Here is a 21,043-nt window from a genome sequence, read left to right as displayed (position 1 = left end):
TCCTCCCTTAAGCAACATTGTGCCTTTTCATTTTAATCTCAATGGGAGATGTATTAGGAATGCAGGTCTTTAATACATTCACAGCTGGAACATTGCACGCACCAAAGCCATTATGGAAATTTTGTTGTGGTGATGGATGGTTTGAACTAGAATGGCACATAAGAAGAATATATATTAGTATTATAATAAATATTAGTTAATGCAAGCTGCATAAATATTTGAAATATGCAAAAAAGCAGCCTTGAACAGTGTTTTATAATTCCTACTGCTTTTTTAGAAAAATGTAACTGGACCCAAGGTTTACTATAAAAGCAAGAGAAAAAAATATCTCTCATATCTTATAACATAGAATACAGACATTCAGTTTGTATTCCTAAAACCCAAAATGAAATGTGTTTTTAGAATGCTGAATTATGAGTAAAATAAGGATTATTTGGATATATTTCCACATTTTTTCTAGACCATAAATTACAAGCATGCCAAGCATGAGTTTTAAAGTTTCAGTGTTTTTCAAAAAAATTAAAATAAAATAAAATAAACTACCACAAATATTGAATTTATGAGAACTGTCAGTCTTTTCTACTCAATTCATGATACACTTAAATGCCCATAACGTTTTGGACAAGAGCACTTTCCCTTTATTGACGACTTTGACGTATTTCATTTTGAAACATTGTTGTGACCAGTGCAGTCCGATTCCCGAACAAATGACTCTAATGAGCCGGTTCTTTTTAATGAATCACAAAATACAGCGCGACCAAAGCAGTCTGACTGCAGGACAATGCATTCTTTTAAATCAAAACTGCAGCGCGGACAGTGTAGTCCGATTCTCAAAACACTTTCAAGAATCACTCAGACAGACCAATTTCTGAAATAATCAGACTCACTTAGCTTCCTTATCCACAAGTTTAGTTTCGTAATTTGTGTCTCAAAATGAACCAGATATGCCATGTAGGCCAAAAACACGATTTGCAGTTACTGACTAGTTTGTATGTTTGTTTTATCTGCTTTGTTGAATTCTGAATTCATCTTACATCTTGGCAATAAGCTGCTGAGAGTCCTTTCTCCCCCCAAATATTTATTCTTCAAAAGTACTGGAATCGTTCAGAAGGATCGGACCAGAATAGTTCAACTCCTCGCGATTTCCCTATTTCTGACAGGCATGCGATGTGACCTGCGGCTAAGGAGTGACGCGCATGAAATCCTGAAACCTGCCCACAGTTTGCGAACACACGGAGAGCGCGGAGACGGACAGCGAGCGCGCTCATGATGAGAACAGCCCGTTCAATTATCCGTGTGCCCCCTTTGGACACTCCCTTCTCACTTCAGTGCTTACTCGACCACGAAATCCAGCGCTGGATTCCAAGATACTGCTCGCGTGGAGATTTAAACCTGGACAGAGGCATGAGAGTCCAGAAGAGAAGACGGAGGGATGCGAGTGCGTTTGGTGCCATGATTAACATCCAGTTTTTGCCTGTGTGCTCCTGAGAAGAACGGAAAGACAAGAAGTCAAGTGTTCTAGCACTCAAGACAGCTGATGAGGAGCAGCAGGAAGAAGAAATCTGACAAAGTAGTAAGTGCGCAGTGTTTGTTTGCATAATTGAATTGTTTATCATGTGTTGCATAGTAGCCTAAATTTGGCACGATACTTAACCCATTCAGGCCTGAATTATGTTTGTAGGACATCAAAATATGGTCATGATTTAATTATTTTCGAAATGTAACCATAATTGGTAACCAGTACAAATAATTAGTTTATTCTTTTTCTTTTTCTTTTTTGATAGTTCTTTCTTCATAACGATAGGCATATATTCTGAACGGTAGTAAAATCTTGATAATGATATATATTTTGTGCAAGAGAAAGTTAATGCAATATCGTTGTAGATTCGGTTCTAAAATCACGGTTTCATTTGATAAAATGAAAAATATTAATAAAGTAGCTGAAATTACGTGTTATTGAAAGCAGATAGAGGTCAAATAAAACTGTTAACACGTAAAACAGTGTAAGATCATTGCAATACACTTGCTACAAAGGTGATGGCTATTGGATTGCATTCTGCAGGGTCTGAACCTGTAACCTTTCAGTGACCAGCTCAGATTATGTATCACAGCTCCACACCACCCACACAACTTTGACATGTTTCCAGACTTGTAGGAGGAATATTACTGCAATCAGTTTTGCAGTACAGCACCGCCTATCATACCATAATAAGTGATATAATGACTTGTTTTACTAATAGCACCTTTAAGATTCAATGTAAAACAGTCCCAATATTATGTAGTTTTAAGTTTGGAAATGGGAACAAAAACATTTTAAAAACACAAAAGAGAAGTGATTTAAATGGATCTGCATATGTTTAAAAGAATGAATGGAAAAGAATGAAAAAGTGGACATGCGTTGCTGGAGCCCTCTGGGGCTTCAGTAACTAACAGATCATTAATAAGCGTTGAGGTCTGAATTATGCACAGAGGGAAAATCTGCAGCTCTAAATTAGTGCTAAAACTTGTGTTGCCTGCATGGCATAACATACTTCCACACACTGCATACTGGCTACTAGTGAGGAGAACATTACGTTCACTATCACTGGTTTGAGAGGCTTTTCACACTTGGCTGGAACACTGCAGAAGTCAGTGGAGAAAGAAACAAATTAAATTCCTCACAGATGAAGGGCCAGTTCTTCTATGATGTTCTTGTATAAAAATCCTCCCAGGTTGTCTTTTAAATGCTTGTAATTAGAAATAATCAGTCAAATGTTTGAACATATATCATGAACACAATGTTCCCATTGTACAAACTCAAAATACTCAATGATTTTGATTCAGAATAATAATAAGCTATAAATGTACATCCATAATCTAAATCATATTCATTACTGTTTTTAAACCCTGCAGCTGTCTGTGCTTTTCATAGCTGCTGCTATAATTTATTAATGGCTCCATGTAAAAAACATGAATGTGTTTTTGTTCATGTACAAAGATACATGGGAAAATAATATTATAAATATCGGTAAACAAAGCAGAACTCTTTAAATTGAAATACAGAGAATTACTAAAGCTTCATCAGCAGTCATTTCTTTAAAATTACAGCTGTCTTTTATAACCCATCTCTTCCTCTCTCTCTCTCTCTTCTCGCTCTGTCTTGCCCTCTCTCTCCCTTTGTTCGCCCCAGTGGCTGCACCTGATCTTTTAGATCCTAAATCAGCCACACACAACACCAAACCGCGGCTGTCATTCTCCTCCAAGCCCATTGTATATAACTCGGGGGATGATTGTGATACCATAACCACCGTAATGAAGTGGAAAACAGTAGTGGCAATCTTCCTGCTGGTTGTTCTGTATCTGATAATAGGAGCCACGGTGTTCAAAGCCCTGGAACAGCCCCAGGAGAGCTCTCAGAAGTACCTCATCATTCAAGAGAAAATTAACTTCCTTTCCAGGCACGCCTGTGTCAATGCCTCAGAACTGGAGGACCTGGTCAAGGTACAAACTCCAATTATTTACCTGTGTGCTTGAAATTAAAATTCAAGGTATCCATTTGTATGGGTAAAAATAGTCTTCTGGATATTGATTCAAAGCATATAGTGGTTTTGTCTTCAGGATGATGGGAGAATAGACTAATCTTTTCCAAAATCAATAATGACAGCTCGGAAGTTGGCAGAAACGGTCTGTAATCGAATTAATTGGAGCCAGAAAACACTAATTGGACATAAATTGTTCCGTGCATGTTGTTCTGTTTCTGAAGTATGATGCAGTGTTATTTCTTAAAAAGATTGTAACGCCAAAATAATAAACATTTCAGATCAATCTGATCTGTTTTGACTGTATTTTTGTCTTATTAATAAGCTTAAAACTATGAAAACACTTTATCTGCTTTCCAAATTGGGGTTGCTGGTAGTCGGGTCTGTTAAAATTTTATTTTAAATCCATTTTAGTGAGTTCGCTTAACACTATTTCACCTGCGTGGAAAGTGAATCTGCTCTTGACATTACATCACTAATTATCTCTGTCTTGTGAAGACTGTGGTATTTACCTTTGTGCAAGAAGTAGATTGAATATAAAGTGACATTTTATAAGTGCAGGGTTTTTTGTCTGCTGCAAAATGTACTAAATTGTTCTAGTAGAAATTTAAAGGTCTTGGATGATTGTGTGTCATTAGCTTTCATTAGCAGTTGTCATCCACATGTTTTTATGTGAATCTTGACAAAAACAGGACAAAAACAGAATGTGAATCAAATTTCTTAAATGTGCATAAAATCATGAACACTTGGGATGGAAGTGCTGCTTTCTTCATAGTATGTTTTTTTTTTTTTTTTTTTTGACATGTTAATAAATAATAATTTTAACAATAAATAATAAATTAAAATTTAATTTGCAACTTGGATGGAAACTGCTTATTTATTTGATGTTATATTTGGAGAATATTTCTTTATATGATTTGCATACTTCTAGTGCAGTTGTAGTGTGTTGTTATGTGTTAAAGTAACATCCTATCCAGTTCTCTTGACAGCCCATAATTCTACCTCTTCCAACCCCTCCCCATTTTCTAGCACCCCTCCCCCTTGACCTTACAATGAATTACATCACAACACACTGCATTCACCTACTTCCCATCTCTTGATTACTGGTGTTACGACGCTCACACTCATACACACCTCTGAACAAATGTTCATTCCTGCCAAGTTGTTTTGCTGCCAACATTCTGAGTCCAGTGGTGATTGTGCCGACACTTGGAAGGTGTTCACAAACAGGAAAACCTCCCCACGGAAAGAATGGCCTCTCTTTGTCTCTCACTTTTGGCTGAGCTCTCGTGCAGCCAGCTGGGAACAGGAGGCGTTGGGGAGCAGATGGGATCCTCTGAGGGTTCTTACAGCATCCCTGCTATACAGTATAGGCTATAGGCCAGGAGAACCTGCACACTCATGTGCAGATGTTTTTGAAAGTGTTTACATTTCTCACTAACTGCTTAGTGAAAATGTGCCCAGTTTTGTGTAATATATATATATATATATATTTTTTTTTTGCTACAGATTTCTAGGCTGTGAGAATATGACTGGAATATGGACTAGGTCAGCATGGCCAACATCTGAATTAAAATATATACTTTTAGGGCTTGAATGTGCAATTGTTAATTGCAACTTTTTAATCTTTGCAGTGCAGTTTTTCAATTATCTGGACATTATATGTCATAATTGCAACTTTTATTTTTCAATTTTGCAATGTAATGTTCAGATAATGGTAAAGTGCATCTCATTATTGCAACGTTTTAAAAATCTTTGCAGTGCGGTTTTTCAATTATTTGCACATTAAATCTTATTATTTCAACTTTATTTTTCTTTTTTTTTAATGTTCCATAATTTGGTCATTATAATTTATAACGTCAACTTTATTTTCAATCTTAGCAGTGGAGTTTTTTTTTATTTTTTTTTTTTTTTTTTTTTGGACTTTACATATTATTTTTGCAACTTTTTTTCATGTTCAATTTTACATTATTTGGTCATTACTTATAATCGCAATTTTTTTTTTCAATTTTGTTATTCAATTATTACCATTATTTGAACATTAATTTTATAAGAATTGCAACTTTTTTTGTTACATTTTTACAGTTTTTCATTATTTCAGCATACATCTTGTAATTGCAACTGTTTTTCAATTTTGCAGTATCATTTTCTGTTATTTGGACATTATATCTTGCAATTGTGAAGAGATGACCATAATGCATTCTTGCATCATGTACATGTACTGTAGCATCCCAAGCCATAGTTGAGAGAGAGAGAAATAGTGAGTCAACTACGAGTTAAGGACCATGGACAGTTCCAATTTTTGTCCTTCACTTAGTTCGGTTTCTAAAATATGCATACTTATGAAATGAGAACAGAACAACTCCAGCAAAGCTTTGACCTTTCACTTACTATTTGAGTAATTTGAGTTTTTAAAGTTATAACTTACCTATAGTGGTCAAATTATTTAAAAACAAAACAAAACAGCAACTCTTTAATGAGCCATACATTCCCTAGGTTTGGAATCAATCCCAGCTAGTAGTCACTTTAGGTCTTCAGGGAACACAATGATCAGAGAAGAACGAATATCGATCTCAATTACACCAAGATCCTTTCTTTAGAAAAATAGGCACAGTCTGAAACACAAAACAAGTATAATATTATCCCTGCTGCACAAACACAGGCACACACATTTGATAAGGCAACCATTTACTATAACGGATTTGACAGTGAATGAAATTACAGATCAAATTCTGTCTTAACTCCCAGCTGACTCGGTAATGTGTGACGTAAAATCCAGAGATGCTGTGGAAGACTGATAAAGAACAGATCTGTGTCTTTTTTTGAGGCTTTGAATGTAGGCAGTAGGAGCCAGTCATCCTGTTCATTCAGAGACATGCAGTCTGATTTAGATTTAAACATGTTACACACAACTTATACTGGAAATAGCATTGTTGAATATGATTCAGCCCAAGTGAATGGAAAATATAGCTGACAGTTTCTAAATAAACATGATGGCAGGTTCTAAGCAGAATGTCTCCTTTTGTGTTTCACAAAGAAAGAAAATACAGAGTTGGTATGACATGATAAGGGAGTAAATGATGACTTTTTATATTTCTGTGATCTATTCCTAAAAGTTATTTTATAGAAGTATTAATTTCCCTTGTTTGTAGTTTAAGATTGTAGTGGTTTGTATAATTTTTGGAGATTATTCCTAACCTGTTTTCCCATCCACAGCAAGTGGTGTTTGCTATCCGGGCTGGGGTCAATCCCTCAGGTCACCCCTCCAATGAGAGCAGCATGTGGGACCTCAGCAGCTCCTTCTTCTTTGCAGGGACTGTCATCACCACTATAGGTGAGTAACAGCTGGACTCATTATGAATTCTCTGACTGATTCTTTAATTGATAAGTTACTTTTTGAACTTCATGATCACTTCATTAAGGTGACAAAAGCAACTTTTGGGGGCCTGGAAAATAAAATGAATAGACCAGAAGAAGGGCTGCATAATTAAAAAGATTTTCGATTACAGTTGCTGCAATTAATTAATCTTGAAATGTGTAAATTACAGCATTCCATTTAGGTGTGCTTGTTTTTAGTGTATAGGATCTTAATGTTTTAGAAAGAAGCCTCTTATGCTCATTAAGGCATTTATTTGGTCAAAAATACAATAAAACAGTAATGTTGTGAAATATTCTTAAAGTTTAAATTAACATATGTTTTTTTTCTATTTTAATTATGTAATTTATTCATTTGATGGCAAAGCTGTAGTTTCATCAATCATTACTCCAGTCTTCAGTGTCACATGATCTTTCAGAAATCACTTTTTCTGATTTACTGATTTGGTGCTCAAAAACATTTCTGATAATTATCAATGTTTTTTTTTTTTTTGTTTGTTTGTTTTTTTTTTAATAAAAGTTCAAAAAGCATTTATTTTGAAATAGAAATCTTTTGTAAAATTCAAATGCCTTTACTGTCATTTTTATCAATTTAATGCATTGAGACTGAATAAAATCATTAATTTCTTTCTTTCAAAAGGTCACTGACCCCAACCCTTTGAACAGTAGTGTACATGAAGAATATGGCATGCAGTTGCCCTACATAAAATAAGTATCTTTAAAGGACAGTTCATACAAAAATGAAAATTCTCTAATCATTTATTCACCCTTATGTCTTTCAAAACCCTTTATTTCTTTATTTCTTCAGCAGGACGCGAAGGACTAATAATACATTTGGGTGACCTGCTTTAACAACTAAAATTAGTTGTTTACATTTTAATGCATGTAAATTTTATCGAATTGCATTTAAAATATCAAGGGTAATAATCAACAAGAAAATAATGTTTGTCATTATAGTGTAGCCGTGACTTATTTATGGACATATGGGGTTATTTAACATACATGTAGGGTTATTTAGGGTCTACACACTCAACATATTATGGATACATTTCTAGGTAAATAATCAGCAGCAGCATTTTTCATTTTGACTTCATCACTGAGGTTGTGTAGGAAATTGCATTAACATTATTTAATTAGCTTGAATAATGAACCTTAACAAATCCTTTGGACAGCTTTGACTGTTCTTGAATACATGTGAACAACACCTTTGAAACTTGCTGGAACTGAGCCAAGTAGTGGATTAAAGAGCAAGCCCCCCTTCATCAATCCCCCAGCGTCCCTCTTAGGTTGTGAAGTGTAAAGTGCAATTAATGAACCGAGCGGGTCTGATAGCTTGACCTTATATGCCGATGAAAGAGGCCAAGGTCTTGGAGCTGCTTCCCATCACATTAGATCTCCAAGTTTTTTTTATAAATGTTCAAAAGTCTGGGCTCACTAAGATTTTTGTTTAAAGAAATTGATACTTTAATTCAGAAATTTTAATTGATCACAAGCAACAGTAAAGTTACAGAAGATTTCTATTTCAAATAAATGCAATTCTTTTGAACTTTCAGAACTTTCAAATGTCACCATTTCCAGAAAAAATATTAAGAAGCACAACATTGATAAAAATAAGAAACATTTTCCTACACATCAAATCAGCATATTAGAATGATTTCTAAAGGATCATGTGAAACATGAGACTGCAGTAATGGCGGCATACAAACACAAATAAAAGATGATGGATGATGTTCATTTGTGTAAACAAATTCCATATATATATTTGTTTACACAAATGAACATCATCCATCATCTTTTATTTGTGTTTGTGTCACCTAAGGAAGTCATTCACATGCTTGGCCTTCAAAGCTCTAACAGTTCATTTGTTCATCAATAGGCGACCAAATAATCATTCTTTTTGTCACCTACATAGACAAAATGGCATCTATTGTCATTTGAATGAAAACCTGTCAACTCCCCCTGTCCACCCCAATCAGCAAAGACGCACACTCACACAAGCGCACATACACTTTGTAGTGTCCTTATGCGGTCATCTGTTGGTGAGGGCATCGCATTCACCTAATACACATGAGTGCTGAAAATGTGCCAATGCTGAAGCCCTCACAAGACACACTTGTGTGTTCATTAAGCTCATTCAGACACAGTTGTTACATCGGGTTTGCGTCAGTCATCCTGTAGTGCTGCTTCACTAATGAGGGGGGCATGACATTTTTTGCTACTTGTGTCAAACAGACTTGCTTTGTGCTCTAAGTCAGCACATGACATTCATTTCTCACCAAATTGGACTGAGATTTCTGGCAGTTTATTGCTAAGAACCGATATTATCCTGCTTTTTAACACATCATTTCAGTCATTTAGGTGTTATGATTCATGAATGTGTTCATGGTGCTTTTTTACTGGAGTTGCTGATTGGTTTAGGTCAGGGCTTCTTGAATACTTTTTTCCCCCCAAGTACTTTACTTTTTGAGAACTTTATTTTAGTACTTTAATGCAGCGGTTCTCAATTCCAGTCCTCATGCCTCCCAGCTCTGCATATTTTGCATGTCTCTCTTTGTTAACACACCTGATTCAGATAATCAGCTCGTTAGAAGTGAGCTCCGTGCATAAACTGTGTACCCATTGACATGCTCCCTACACAGTGTTCATTGCTCCCTACTCCCTGAGCAGGGGAAATCTGTTGAAGTTCACTTGGGAACATTCATTCATGGTTTTGCGCTGCACAACATCTACACACGGACAAGTGTGACATGATATACCTCTGTAAATAAATATGGTCCATACAATCTTTCAAGAGGACTGGCTGGAGTACAAATATGACTTCACACCCTCAATTAACAAATATATTTTTGGTAAATATAAATTTTGGTAACTGAAGAAGAACTGGAGGATCTGCTAAAGACTGCACCTTTGACAATATAAACAATCATAGTAAAAAAAAAAAAAAAACCTCTATATCCGTCCTTTTACATAAGAAATAAATTTATTAAAAAAAGAGAAAATATTTTTCTCTGTAGTCCTGCCATTCCTTTTAAGGCTTAACAAAGTTTTTTTTTTTTTTCTGGATTATTCAAACCAGCTGGTTTAGATAGTGTTCAGATTTGTACTTGATTTTCCAATATCTTCACTGTCCCCACAAATACATGATAATTTGAGTTGTTGTTTGTTTGTTTTTTGGTTAGCAATACGTTTTTTAGATTTCCAAGAAAAAAATTAAACAATGGTGTATGTTACCCCAAAATAGTGTATGTGATTAACAAATGTCGACTTAATGACAACAGGGACGAGTCCACAAGGGTGGCACGAGGTGGCAATTGCTACCCTAAAAATGAGCTTTGCCACCCCAAAGCTGAGTAAAGGGATCAGAGTCCACTGAGAGCAGAGTGAGGAGAGGAGCAGCGTGATTTTGACTGAAGCGAGGAAAACTTATTGTCAAAGCTGTCCTGTGACTTATCAATAAAGTTGCTTAGAAACAGAAAAGTTATAGTGAAAATTTCTTTGTGCTTTAAGTAATTAAAACCCACAGCTTCACTATTAGTAGATAGACGTTGCACAGGTGGGCAGAACATTCACACACAGTCGCGTTCTCACAAATGCATTCATGTTACAGCACCAAACCCATCTAGAAAACCTGTACTTGTAGTGGCAGAGTGGTTAAGAAACCTGTACAATTGCGTACCTGGTGGCAAGCCTAGTGCCACCCCTCATTCTGCTCTTGCCCCCCACCCACCTTAGCCACCCCAAATATAAAATCCTGGACACGCCCCTGAGTGACAACAGAGCAACTGGTGTGAATTCAGAATGAACTTGAGTCGGTGATGTTCAGGATTGAGGATGCTGACTCACGGTCTGTTGAAACACATATAGTCACACTGTTTGCATGTATAATGCAGCTTCGGTGGTTAGCTTTAACGAGCACAACAGACAATAAATGAGACACATCAGTTAAGCAGGGAGATTAAGAGCATTGTCCATTTTTCTATGAAGGTTATGTTTTCATCATCAATTTCTCTTTTACTGTGCTGGTTTATTTTTGGGAAACTTTTATCAGGCAGAGCAGCTATTTCATTAAAATCAATTGGAGAGCAAAAAAAAAAAAAAGATTGGCAGGCCAGATTTGGCCCACTGGCCTCCACTTTGGGTTCCAGGGTCTCTGACTTATTATCAATTATTGCATGTTGTTTGTCTCTGGTTAAGTTCAGGAAATTAGATTTTATCTGAACAATGATGAGTTTGCCCACAGTATTGTTTGTATCAGGAGAAAATAGAAATACTGAGGCCATTAACACACATTATACATTTTTACTACTAAGAAGCTTACGTCCTAAGTAAGATTTTTATCCAGCCATGAACATATGTGGATAATTTTTACATGAGAGACTATGTGTGAAGACATTACAGTTATTCATCTCCATTGTGCCTTGTGTAATTAAGGTTGTCTAACAGAGAACCAATTTTTATGGGTCTTTCAAGGTTTTTTTTATTAAATTAGATTTCAAAGAGGACAGATTGCATGAGGAAAGATTGAGCCCAGTTAATGAGCTTCAAGGAAAATGGAGATGTAATGGGATGGAGGCTCTGCTTCTCTCAGGGTGGTTTTGTCCAGTGGCTTAGCTTTTTGCTCTTGTAATTGCTTAAATTCCTGCTGTGGTACAACCACAACTACTTGTATTCTCGCTGTCTCTAACTCTCCCATTTTAATACTGAGTAAAACTTTCTTGCAAAACAATGAAGAGTCAAGTCACCTTTATTTCTATACTATGGAGACAGACCAGGTTCTGCTATAAAACAGCTCTGACAGTAGGATCATTATTAAGCTCAAGGCAGTTCAGTGTTTGTTCAGTTCAGCTTAATAATAGTTCATCAATTTGAAACAAGTTTAATATAGCTATAAGCATTTCTAAAGAGTCCCAATCATAGTTTCCTAAAAAAAACTTTTTTCAACGAGCACCAGCAGCTTGTAGTCTCACTGTTTAAAATGAATATTTTATTACAAATCTGAATCTACAGAAGCTGTGGCATATTGTTGATTAACACACAAAAAAAAATTATTTTGACTCTCTCTCTCATTTTCTCTGAAAGATGCCAAATTCAAGGTTACAGTGAGTCATCAACAAAATAAAAGCATAGATACAATTTTTGAAGTATTTAAAAGCATAGATATGAAGGTTATAATTTTATAAAAACACTTGCATTAAAACTTCTGTGTATTTTTAGAGTTGCAACATTATGTTGTCATGGCAACAAAGTTGTACTGAACCCAGAAAATCCCTTGAAGTGAACCCAAAGATTGAATCCTTGACATTAAACTGATTATTATATTATATTTTTATTGAGTTTAAATCAAGACAAAAGCCAATTTCATGGGTGAATCTGATAACAAGTATAATTTACCGAACCTCACTGTTACCCAATCTGCATAATGCACTTATTCCTCCTGTTTTCATGAGGCCTGAATACATTTTAAAATGAATGCATTTGCACATGCAGCTGAAATTCATCCTAGTTGCATTCCATTCATCGCATTTACATTTCTGTAATGATTTTATCTGCTTTGCTCTTGTGCTATAGCTAAATTTAGGCGTTGAATAGTCTTCACTAGGAGACTCTCCATGTAGGCATGGATAATACAGCCCTAATGTTTCCTGACAGATAAATAAGGCGTCCCAACATAAATTCCCACAGAGTTGTCTGCACACTAAATTAAATAAAGATCTTTTGAATGCACTAGGGGAGTATGATTTGAACATTTTTTGCTATTTGACTCAACAATCTTTTGAAGCATTGAAATTATATTTCAGAAAGCAAAGTATTACCTATTTACTTTGGCAGATTATTCCAACACATTATGCCTGGGATCATCAGTCTTGCTGACAGAATGACTTCTGTTTCTGCAGGCTTTGGAAATGTCTCTCCACACACTAAAGGAGGCAGGATCTTTTGCATTATCTATGCCCTGCTGGGGATCCCACTCTTTGGGTTCCTATTGGCTGGAGTGGGCGATCAGCTGGGAACCATATTTGGCAAAGGAATCGCCAAAGTGGAAAAGATGTTTGTGGTAAGTGTTTCATTAAATGTAGTGAAAATCATTTAGCAAAACTAACGGAATTAGTCTTACTCACAGGATATTCATAATTCATGCATTTTATAATCTACAATTTTAATCCATGTTCAATATTTTACATATATCAGAAATTTTGGAATAAATGAAAAAAACATTTTTATTTTTTTAACATGTTAATCTGAACAGTATAAATAGCTATTCAAGTTAAAACAATAGATTAGATAAGTTCCGTAAAATATTTATAAAAATGTAATGTGAATTTACCACTATGGCAAGTTGAAAGATTACATCTAAAACAATAGTAATATATCATTCATTTAGAAAAACAGTCTGTGCTCCTCAAATCCCTTTCATCAGAAATGTACTATGTTGTCTTCACTCAATAAATCTCCTGCGGCTCTAAAATAATGATTGTTTTGGAGAAAGGCTTGCTGAGTACTGTTAACCTGGTTCTGTGGTGCCATCACATTTGATGATTCAATGTAATTACTTAAGTGCCTCTGGAGCCATCTTGTTTACACTCGATGCACATACAGTACACACTTTTATTCTCTGCTGAGCTGTTGTGTTTTTGCGCAAGAACAATTTTGAACATTGAAATCTGCAATGAAGAGCACAATATAGTATTTTTCAATGCAGTCAATGCAGCATAGTGAATTATTTATTGCTGGTGCACTCATTCTTTTGTATAACACATTCTTGAAGGCTGAAAGGAAAAATACTTTATTTTCAGGGCAAGTGTTTATTTCTCAGACTCTACTAAACTGAGTGCAGCTTTCTGTCTTGTGTTGACACATTTCTACATTTTATGGCCTTTAGTTACATAATGAATGATCCTTTATGCTAATGGTTAGTTGCAGCATTTGATTGGACAAAACTCTGCATAGTGCAGCATGAGTCATCAGTTTTCTTTGTCCATTTTTTATGATCTATATTTCTATTTAGATCTATATTATTGAAGAGATTTTCAGAAACTTAACAAAATCTTACCAACCCCATACTCTTGAATAGTAATGTTGTTCTGTTTTCTGTATTTCTCATGTGTGACTGTGTATACTATATATCAGACGTTGCATAAGAGTGAATGTTTTCAGAGGGTGTCTGGTTGAGAACTGTGGATGTCTGTCAACAGTGATTATGATGAGCTTAATTGTATTTCCACCCAGCATTCTCACCTCCCTTCTCCTCTGTTTTTCCTCTCAGAAATGGAACGTGAGCCAAACTAAAATCCGTGTGACATCCACCGTCCTGTTCATCCTGTTTGGGTGCCTGCTGTTTGTGGCCCTTCCCGCCCTCATCTTCCAACACATTGAAGGCTGGAGCACTCTGGAGTCCATCTACTTTGTTGTCATCACTTTAACCACTATTGGATTTGGAGACTTCGTGGCAGGTGAATGAAGTCACTACTTTGTTCCTTCAGTCTCAATTTCAAGGTCTTGTGTTCATTTTTAAAAACAAATAAATGCCCAGAAAAACAACACAAACTAAAGTAGTCAAGTTTAGTCATGAGTTCAGTGGGTTGATATGTGTTCATTTATCTCATTCAGGAGGCTCTGAGATTGAGTATTTGGACTATTATAAGCCCATTGTGTGGTTCTGGATCCTGGTGGGTCTTGCTTACTTCGCTGCAGTTCTCAGTATGATTGGAGACTGGCTTCGGGTCATCTCCAAGAAGACCAAAGAGGAGGTATGTGCTTGCTGAAAAAAAAAATTCTTACCAACCCCCAAATTTTCAATGGCAGTGTGCTTTATAGTGATTTATCATACAATTTAAAAACTGCACTTACAGCAGTTATATTAATTTCCTGAATTTAATTTCCATTTTCATTCTATATGGAATGAAATCTCAGATTTAAATTTGAATAACAATTCTGCATTCTGTCTGCAGCCTAAATTTAAATTGAGGAATTAAGTGTGGAAATTTAGGGCATTCCCAACTCAAAGACATAAATGCACAACCTTTTCCTGTACATATTAAAAAAAGTGACGTGACATACAGCCAAGTATGGTAACCCATATTCAGAATTCGTGCTCTGCATTTAACCCATCCAAAGTGCACACACACAGCAGTGAACATACACACACCATGAACACACACCCGGAGCAGTGGGCAGCCATTTATGCTGCGGCACCCGGGGAGCAGTTGGGGGTTCACTGCCTTGCTCAAGGGCACCTCAGTTGCAGTATTGCCGGCTCAAGACTCAAACCCATAACCTTAGGATTAGGAGTCAAACTCTCTAACCACTAGGCCACGACTTCCCCATGAATGTTTCCCAAGAAGTTACATCACAAAGTTTTCCATCACAACTGTACCCCTACAAAATACTGTACCATTAATGTGTACTGAGCTGTATTTCTAAACGATATAAAAGAGGTATTTGACTTATTTTTTGCTTATTTTTGATTTCTATAAAGTTTATGTAGCAGCACTGTTTTAAATGATTTATGAGGCCTGTATAAAACGTTCCAGGTCATGTCAGAGAGTTCATTATATGTTATTGTGGCTTTGTTTGCGACTGTAGTTCACAGCGTGAAGTTCCAGTGTGCCGGGAGCCAATCACTGCTCAGCGCTGTGTTTAGCTTTCATTTACTCCAGTGTATGAAGTGAATGGACTTCAGCTTGGAGAATTATATGCTTGAATTAGCTGGAATAGAAGCTTTGCTCTGTCTGAAACACATAATGAAACATTTTCTCCGGACCTCTTTTTTGATGAGATCATAAAATTGCAATTTTCTGACATTCTATTACAGTTTCACAAAACTCATAATTACTTTAATGTTTAGGAGCTGTGATTTGTCTCTTATAAAAACATGCAAGGAAAGTCTTTCACAAAAAAGGAAAATTAGTATTGTATGAGGCAGCAGAATACTGTAAATCTGAACCTGAAAATGTCTTACACTGAAGTCCATTATCACATCTGACCAGAAATATAGGAGAAGGAAGTGCAGTGCAGGATTAATGTGAATGAAAGGTCTGAATGACCCAGTTCTGCTACCTGATTCTCATCCATAATACATCACCTTTCAGGGTCTCTTAAATGCTGTAAAGGTGCTGTGTAGTACACGCTCATATTTTCTTCTACATCAGGAATAAACTTCTCAAATTAGAACTTTTCAAGAGTCCTGTAGGGAGCTAACTTATCATCTAACGACCTCATCAGAGAGGAAAGCAGAGGTTCCTTGTTTACATTTATCTGATATTCTCATTAGTTTTTTATGTTTTATTTGTCCTATTAAAGCTTTTGTTTTGAGAGGAATTGTTTCATAGTCCACCCATGCAAGTCGTCTTGATATTGTCAAGGCTCATAGTGAACTTTTTCTTCGTGAATAAAATATAATGGTAGTTCTAATATATTTTAAGAGGCTTCCTGGTAGTAGTGCATCAGCAAAATTTCATTATCAAACATTAAAAAGTTTTACAATGTATAATTTCTGTATGTTTTAGAGGTTTGGTAAGTAGGTAGGAACATTACTGATCCTAAAATTGGAGTACATTAGCAGATAGATGATTACACTGTACTGTACAAAGAGTGTATTTTTCATCTAGTATGCTTTAAATTGCTCTAAAATACTGTAAATTACATATATAATGTTACAAATGGCTATTTCTATTTTTAGGGGCAAGTTAGGGCTAGGATTAAAAATGCTGTATTTATTCAAACTCTCAGTTCAGCAAAAAAAAAAAAAATATTAATAATAATAAAATACAGCTTGGCAGCTTATACATTCAAACAGTTAGTTTATAAACATATTCAGCTGGTTTCATCTCAGCGATTCCCATAGTTCAGTGCTTCCCAAATTTGCGTACTAATACTTTATAAAATCACGGTTTTATTTTATTTTGATAGATTCAACATCTATCTGTCTAAACAACAATATAACCAGTATACTATATATTACAATAAATACACAAAAATGTGGAAAAAATGACAGTTTACACAATATGCCAAACTATTGTATATGCATTTTGTGAATACTCGTAAAAGCCAAACACAGTTAATAATAATAATAATAATAATAATAATAATAATAATACATTTTATTTGTAAAGCTCCTTTCTTACACTCAAGGTGCTACAACAGTATAAAACAACAATAAATGAAACAACACTACTCCATAATAACAATCACAATGACAACACAATAACAACAATGGCAACAACAAGTGTAAGATTCTAACGTAAAAGCTTCACTAAAGAGATATGTTTTGAGTAATTTCTTAAAACAATCAAAAGACAAAGCATTCCTAATAGTAAAAGGCAGAGAATTCCACAACCTGGAAGCAATACAAGAGAATGACCTCCCACCCATAGTTTTGAGTTTACATTGAGGCTGGTAAAGAGTATTTCCAGTAAACAAGCAGATAAAGTTGAAAGTACTTATGTAACATCAGGTTGAGTACTAATGTAAATCTGGGTATCATCTGCATAGCAATGATAACACAGACCATGCTTTTGAATAATCTGCCCAAGAGGCAACATATAAATGCTGAAAAGAGTAGGACCCAATACCGACCCCTGAGGGACGCCCTGCCGCAATGGAACAGTCTGAGATCTGTTTGAAAGGAATTAAACACACTTAAGTTGCACATGATAAACCCAATAAAAGCTATGGATTGAGATGAAGTGGTCCTAAATATCCATAGCATCTCTGCACATGATGAATGAACTGTATAGTCTTATAGCAGTACTGTAGGCCTGAATTACTTTCTATAACATTCCCAGTTGCACTGAGGCTTAATCAGCCCACATGCTACTCATTCCCTCGAGCTGAAACATTTTCACAGAAAACAGGTTTTTGAAGTTCTGATTTGCACCTCTTAAATGCTTCTAAACACGTGACACTTGACTGCGTTTGGTCCCACTGAACATTCCTTCTGTTCCAGGTGGGAGAGTTCCGCGCTCACGCTGCAGAATGGACAGCTAATGTGTCAGCAGAATTCAAAGAGACACGCCGCCGCCTGAGCGTGGAAATTTATGACAAGTTTCAGAGGGCAGCGTACATCAAGCGCAAGCTGTCATCAGAGCTAGGCCAAAATCCAGGACAGGACATGATGCCGTGCAAGAGGACCCTGTCTGTAAACTTCACTGATGAACTTGAGAAAGATGGTCTCCCAACCTTGACCAAAAATGGCAGCCTGTACCTGAACGGTCTTACTCCAGACTGCCACGATCACGGCGACATATCCATCATTGAACATCTCAAATAAAGCTCAAGCTTCTCCTGCACTTGCTAAAACAGAACAGGAAGATACATTTGTGTCTACAAAAGCTTTATCAGAAGCGTTCATATCTTTCCTGGATGTATACTGATGTACTATAATCAGTGAGAGGGTGACTTTATGCCTTGTGCCAGTCAAATGAATCTGTCTATACATTTTGTAGGAATTAAGATGTTTGATAAAGTCTGTATTCTTGAGCAAAACATGAAAGCAGCTTTTATTATCCAGTGAATTATATTTGTGCCTTAAAGTCACCAGGAATGGACTTCCCAGAAGCTGCTACACTGATACTGAGAAATGTATTGTTTTTTTTGTTTTTGTTTTTTTGAGAATGCACCACCAATCTTGTCCAAACACTGGCAAACTTAATTGGTTTTTGGATGCATATCCCAAGCCCAGCATGTGTGAGCGTCTGTTCAAAAACCATTACAGGGTATCAGAATGGCTGAGCATTCATGATATTGACAGAGCTGTGACTGGTGGTTCACCAGTTTAGTTTATATCTTGCATTAGCACATGGATTTTTTTTTTAAATCCACATACACATTCTGTTTAAAAGCAGCTGTGACTGAAAATAAATGAAACAGTGTTGGAGTGGAAGCATCTCAGCTTGTTTCATTGCATAAATGTGATGTGATGTGCACCGATAGCATAATTCTGTAAGCAAATGAAATTGTTTTGATAGAATTGGTCATAATTGGAAATATGACCAATACACAATCATTGATCTTTCATTGACTGCTGAATAAAGAGAGGTGTGTATTAATGCAATGTATAAATATATTTTCTAGCATAAATACATTGTATGGCAGTTATATTTGCCTTAACCTGCACATGGTTTAAAGTGAAAGCTCAACCTAAAATTACTTTCTGGCATCATTGACTCACCATTATGTTGTTCCAAACCAGTGTAAATATAAAAAACTAAAACAAAACACATAAAAAACAATTCAACAACTCTAAATAAAATTTATTTTAACCTGATGTTAAATTTACTAAAAAAACAAAAACACAAAAAAAAAATAATAAAAAAAATATATATATATAAAACTTCTTTTAACTATTTGACATGTCACTTTAATTTAGTTTAATAGCATTTACTAAAATAACTAAAACTGAAATAAAAATGATTAAAAAAAACATTTTTGATCAGGGAACACATTTACTACTAACTAAGAGTTTTCCCTCAATAAACTCCTAATTTGCTGCTTATTGATAGTAAGTAAGGTAGTTGTTTGTAGTGGTTATGTTTAGATGATGGATAGAGTTAAGGGACCTAGAATATGGTCATGTAGAATAAGGCTTTAATATGTGCTTTATAAGTACTATTAAACAGCCAATATGCTAGTAATATGCATGCTTATAACCAACTTGCTATAGTTATAATAGTGTTCCCTAATATAACGTTACCAAAACTACTGAAAATGACAAAAACACAATAAAATTAGTAATTGTTAAAATTAAAATAGAAAAAATACAAATAAAAACAAATTCAAAATATTAACAAAACTATAATAGTATCTCAATGATTCTAACGTAACTAATGTAACATGACTTTCTTCAGTGTAACACAACAAATCATTCTTTTGATCTGGATTTTTCAGTGAATTGTTTTTAGATTTAGTCACGAAAGTCTTATGGTTTAGAAAAGCATTAGCGTGAATAAATGATGACAGAATTTGACTTTTAGGTGAACTTTTCCTTTAAATTCACATACTTTAAAGCCTAATGTCACTTGATGACTGTGGAAGCTGGTGAACAGAAGAATGGCCAAAGATAAGAGTGTTTTATCACTGCTTGAGATAAAGCTATGACTTTTCAGACTGTTCAGTTACAATTTATTTTGTCATAAGCAACTATTTTGTCAAATGTTTTTAATAATAGCATATATTTGTCATTAAGTGATGCTTTGAGGACTAAATGTACAGGAGGAATGACCATGAATGTTCTGTCAAATGCATGTAGGATTTGTGTCAATGCTTAGTGGATAATATACAATAATAATAGATCTCAGACAAATAGCCTGCATATGACAACCCTCAGTATAGTGACAGAAAAACTAAATCGTCAGGTGCATAAAACCTTTTAGCTATTTTTTTTTTTATAATTGCAAAAGCTTTTTTTTTTTGACACGTAAACTGAAACATTGCGTGTAGCATCTCCTCATAGTGTATTATAAGGTTTTCAATGATAAGTATGAATGGAAAGATTTTCAACACCAGCTAAACATCCAGTTCATTACACTTTTTCAATGTTGAAATACGGTTTATTCAAACAAGATATATGCATTTCATTGTGATGATATTTTCTGGTTTAAGAATACTGAGAAACTGGAAAATCAAAAATATTTTTCATACTTTTCTTGCCTAGATTTTAACACATTTGATTTGTCATCCGATTATCAGAGGAGCAGTGCCATACTAACTGTATTAACAGTATATTCATCTTGCCTTTGATCTGTCTTCACCACTTAAGATAACATTTCTTGAAAACTGCTAAGTCTTGCTTGTTAAACTTGGATTGGTCTTGTTATGCTAACATCTTTGTATTTTTTTTTCAGCAGCATTTTTATGAGCATTTCTTGAGCATTATTTGTGGTACACAGTTTTACATCTCTGTGCTTTGCCTTTAAATAAGCAGAATAAACAAACCAATATTCTTATTCTTCAGGTGATTGAGGGTGTTTTTCCTAATCAATGTCTAATAAAACTGGCACTTTTAGAAAAAATTTTGTTCCTGAATTAAAGACCTTTAGATCGGGCCTTTGTGGGAAACTGGACTGGATCGGGTCCTTGTGGGAAAGAGCAATGCTAGCGTAAACAAGTAGCACACATACACACTCACAGATCCTGCTCTCGGTCGCTGATAC

At 35.3% G+C, this 21,043-nt stretch overlaps 1 protein-coding gene across 1 annotated transcript; it reads left to right on the top strand.

Annotated features, from left to right (window-relative positions):
• The first annotated feature begins 724 nt into the window (after positions 1-724).
• LOC109064694 (potassium channel subfamily K member 2-like) lies at positions 725-19,080 on the top strand. The gene is made up of 7 exons (XM_019081732.2): positions 725-1,573; positions 3,170-3,480; positions 6,735-6,852; positions 12,788-12,948; positions 14,158-14,344; positions 14,502-14,641; positions 17,839-19,080. Coding segments are annotated over exons 1-7 (1,242 nt in total). The 5' UTR covers positions 725-1,572; the 3' UTR covers positions 18,163-19,080.
• Positions 19,081-21,043: the final 1,963 nt, after the last annotated feature.

The sequence above is a fragment of the Cyprinus carpio genome, chromosome A17 (genome assembly GCF_018340385.1).
Source record: "Cyprinus carpio isolate SPL01 chromosome A17, ASM1834038v1, whole genome shotgun sequence".
Lineage (NCBI taxonomy): Eukaryota > Metazoa > Chordata > Actinopteri > Cypriniformes > Cyprinidae > Cyprinus > Cyprinus carpio.
The sequence above is the reverse complement of the archived record's forward strand: the minus strand, read 5'-3'. Positions and strand labels throughout refer to the sequence as shown.

Bases quoted from the DNA above. Each gene is read 5' to 3' on its own strand.
- LOC109064694 (XM_019081732.2), top strand. The intron at 12,949-14,157 runs GTAAGTGTTTCA...TTTTCCTCTCAG, and splicing joins AAGTGGAAAAGATGTTTGTG to AAATGGAACGTGAGCCAAAC. The intron at 14,642-17,838 runs GTATGTGCTTGC...CTTCTGTTCCAG, and splicing joins CCAAGAAGACCAAAGAGGAG to GTGGGAGAGTTCCGCGCTCA.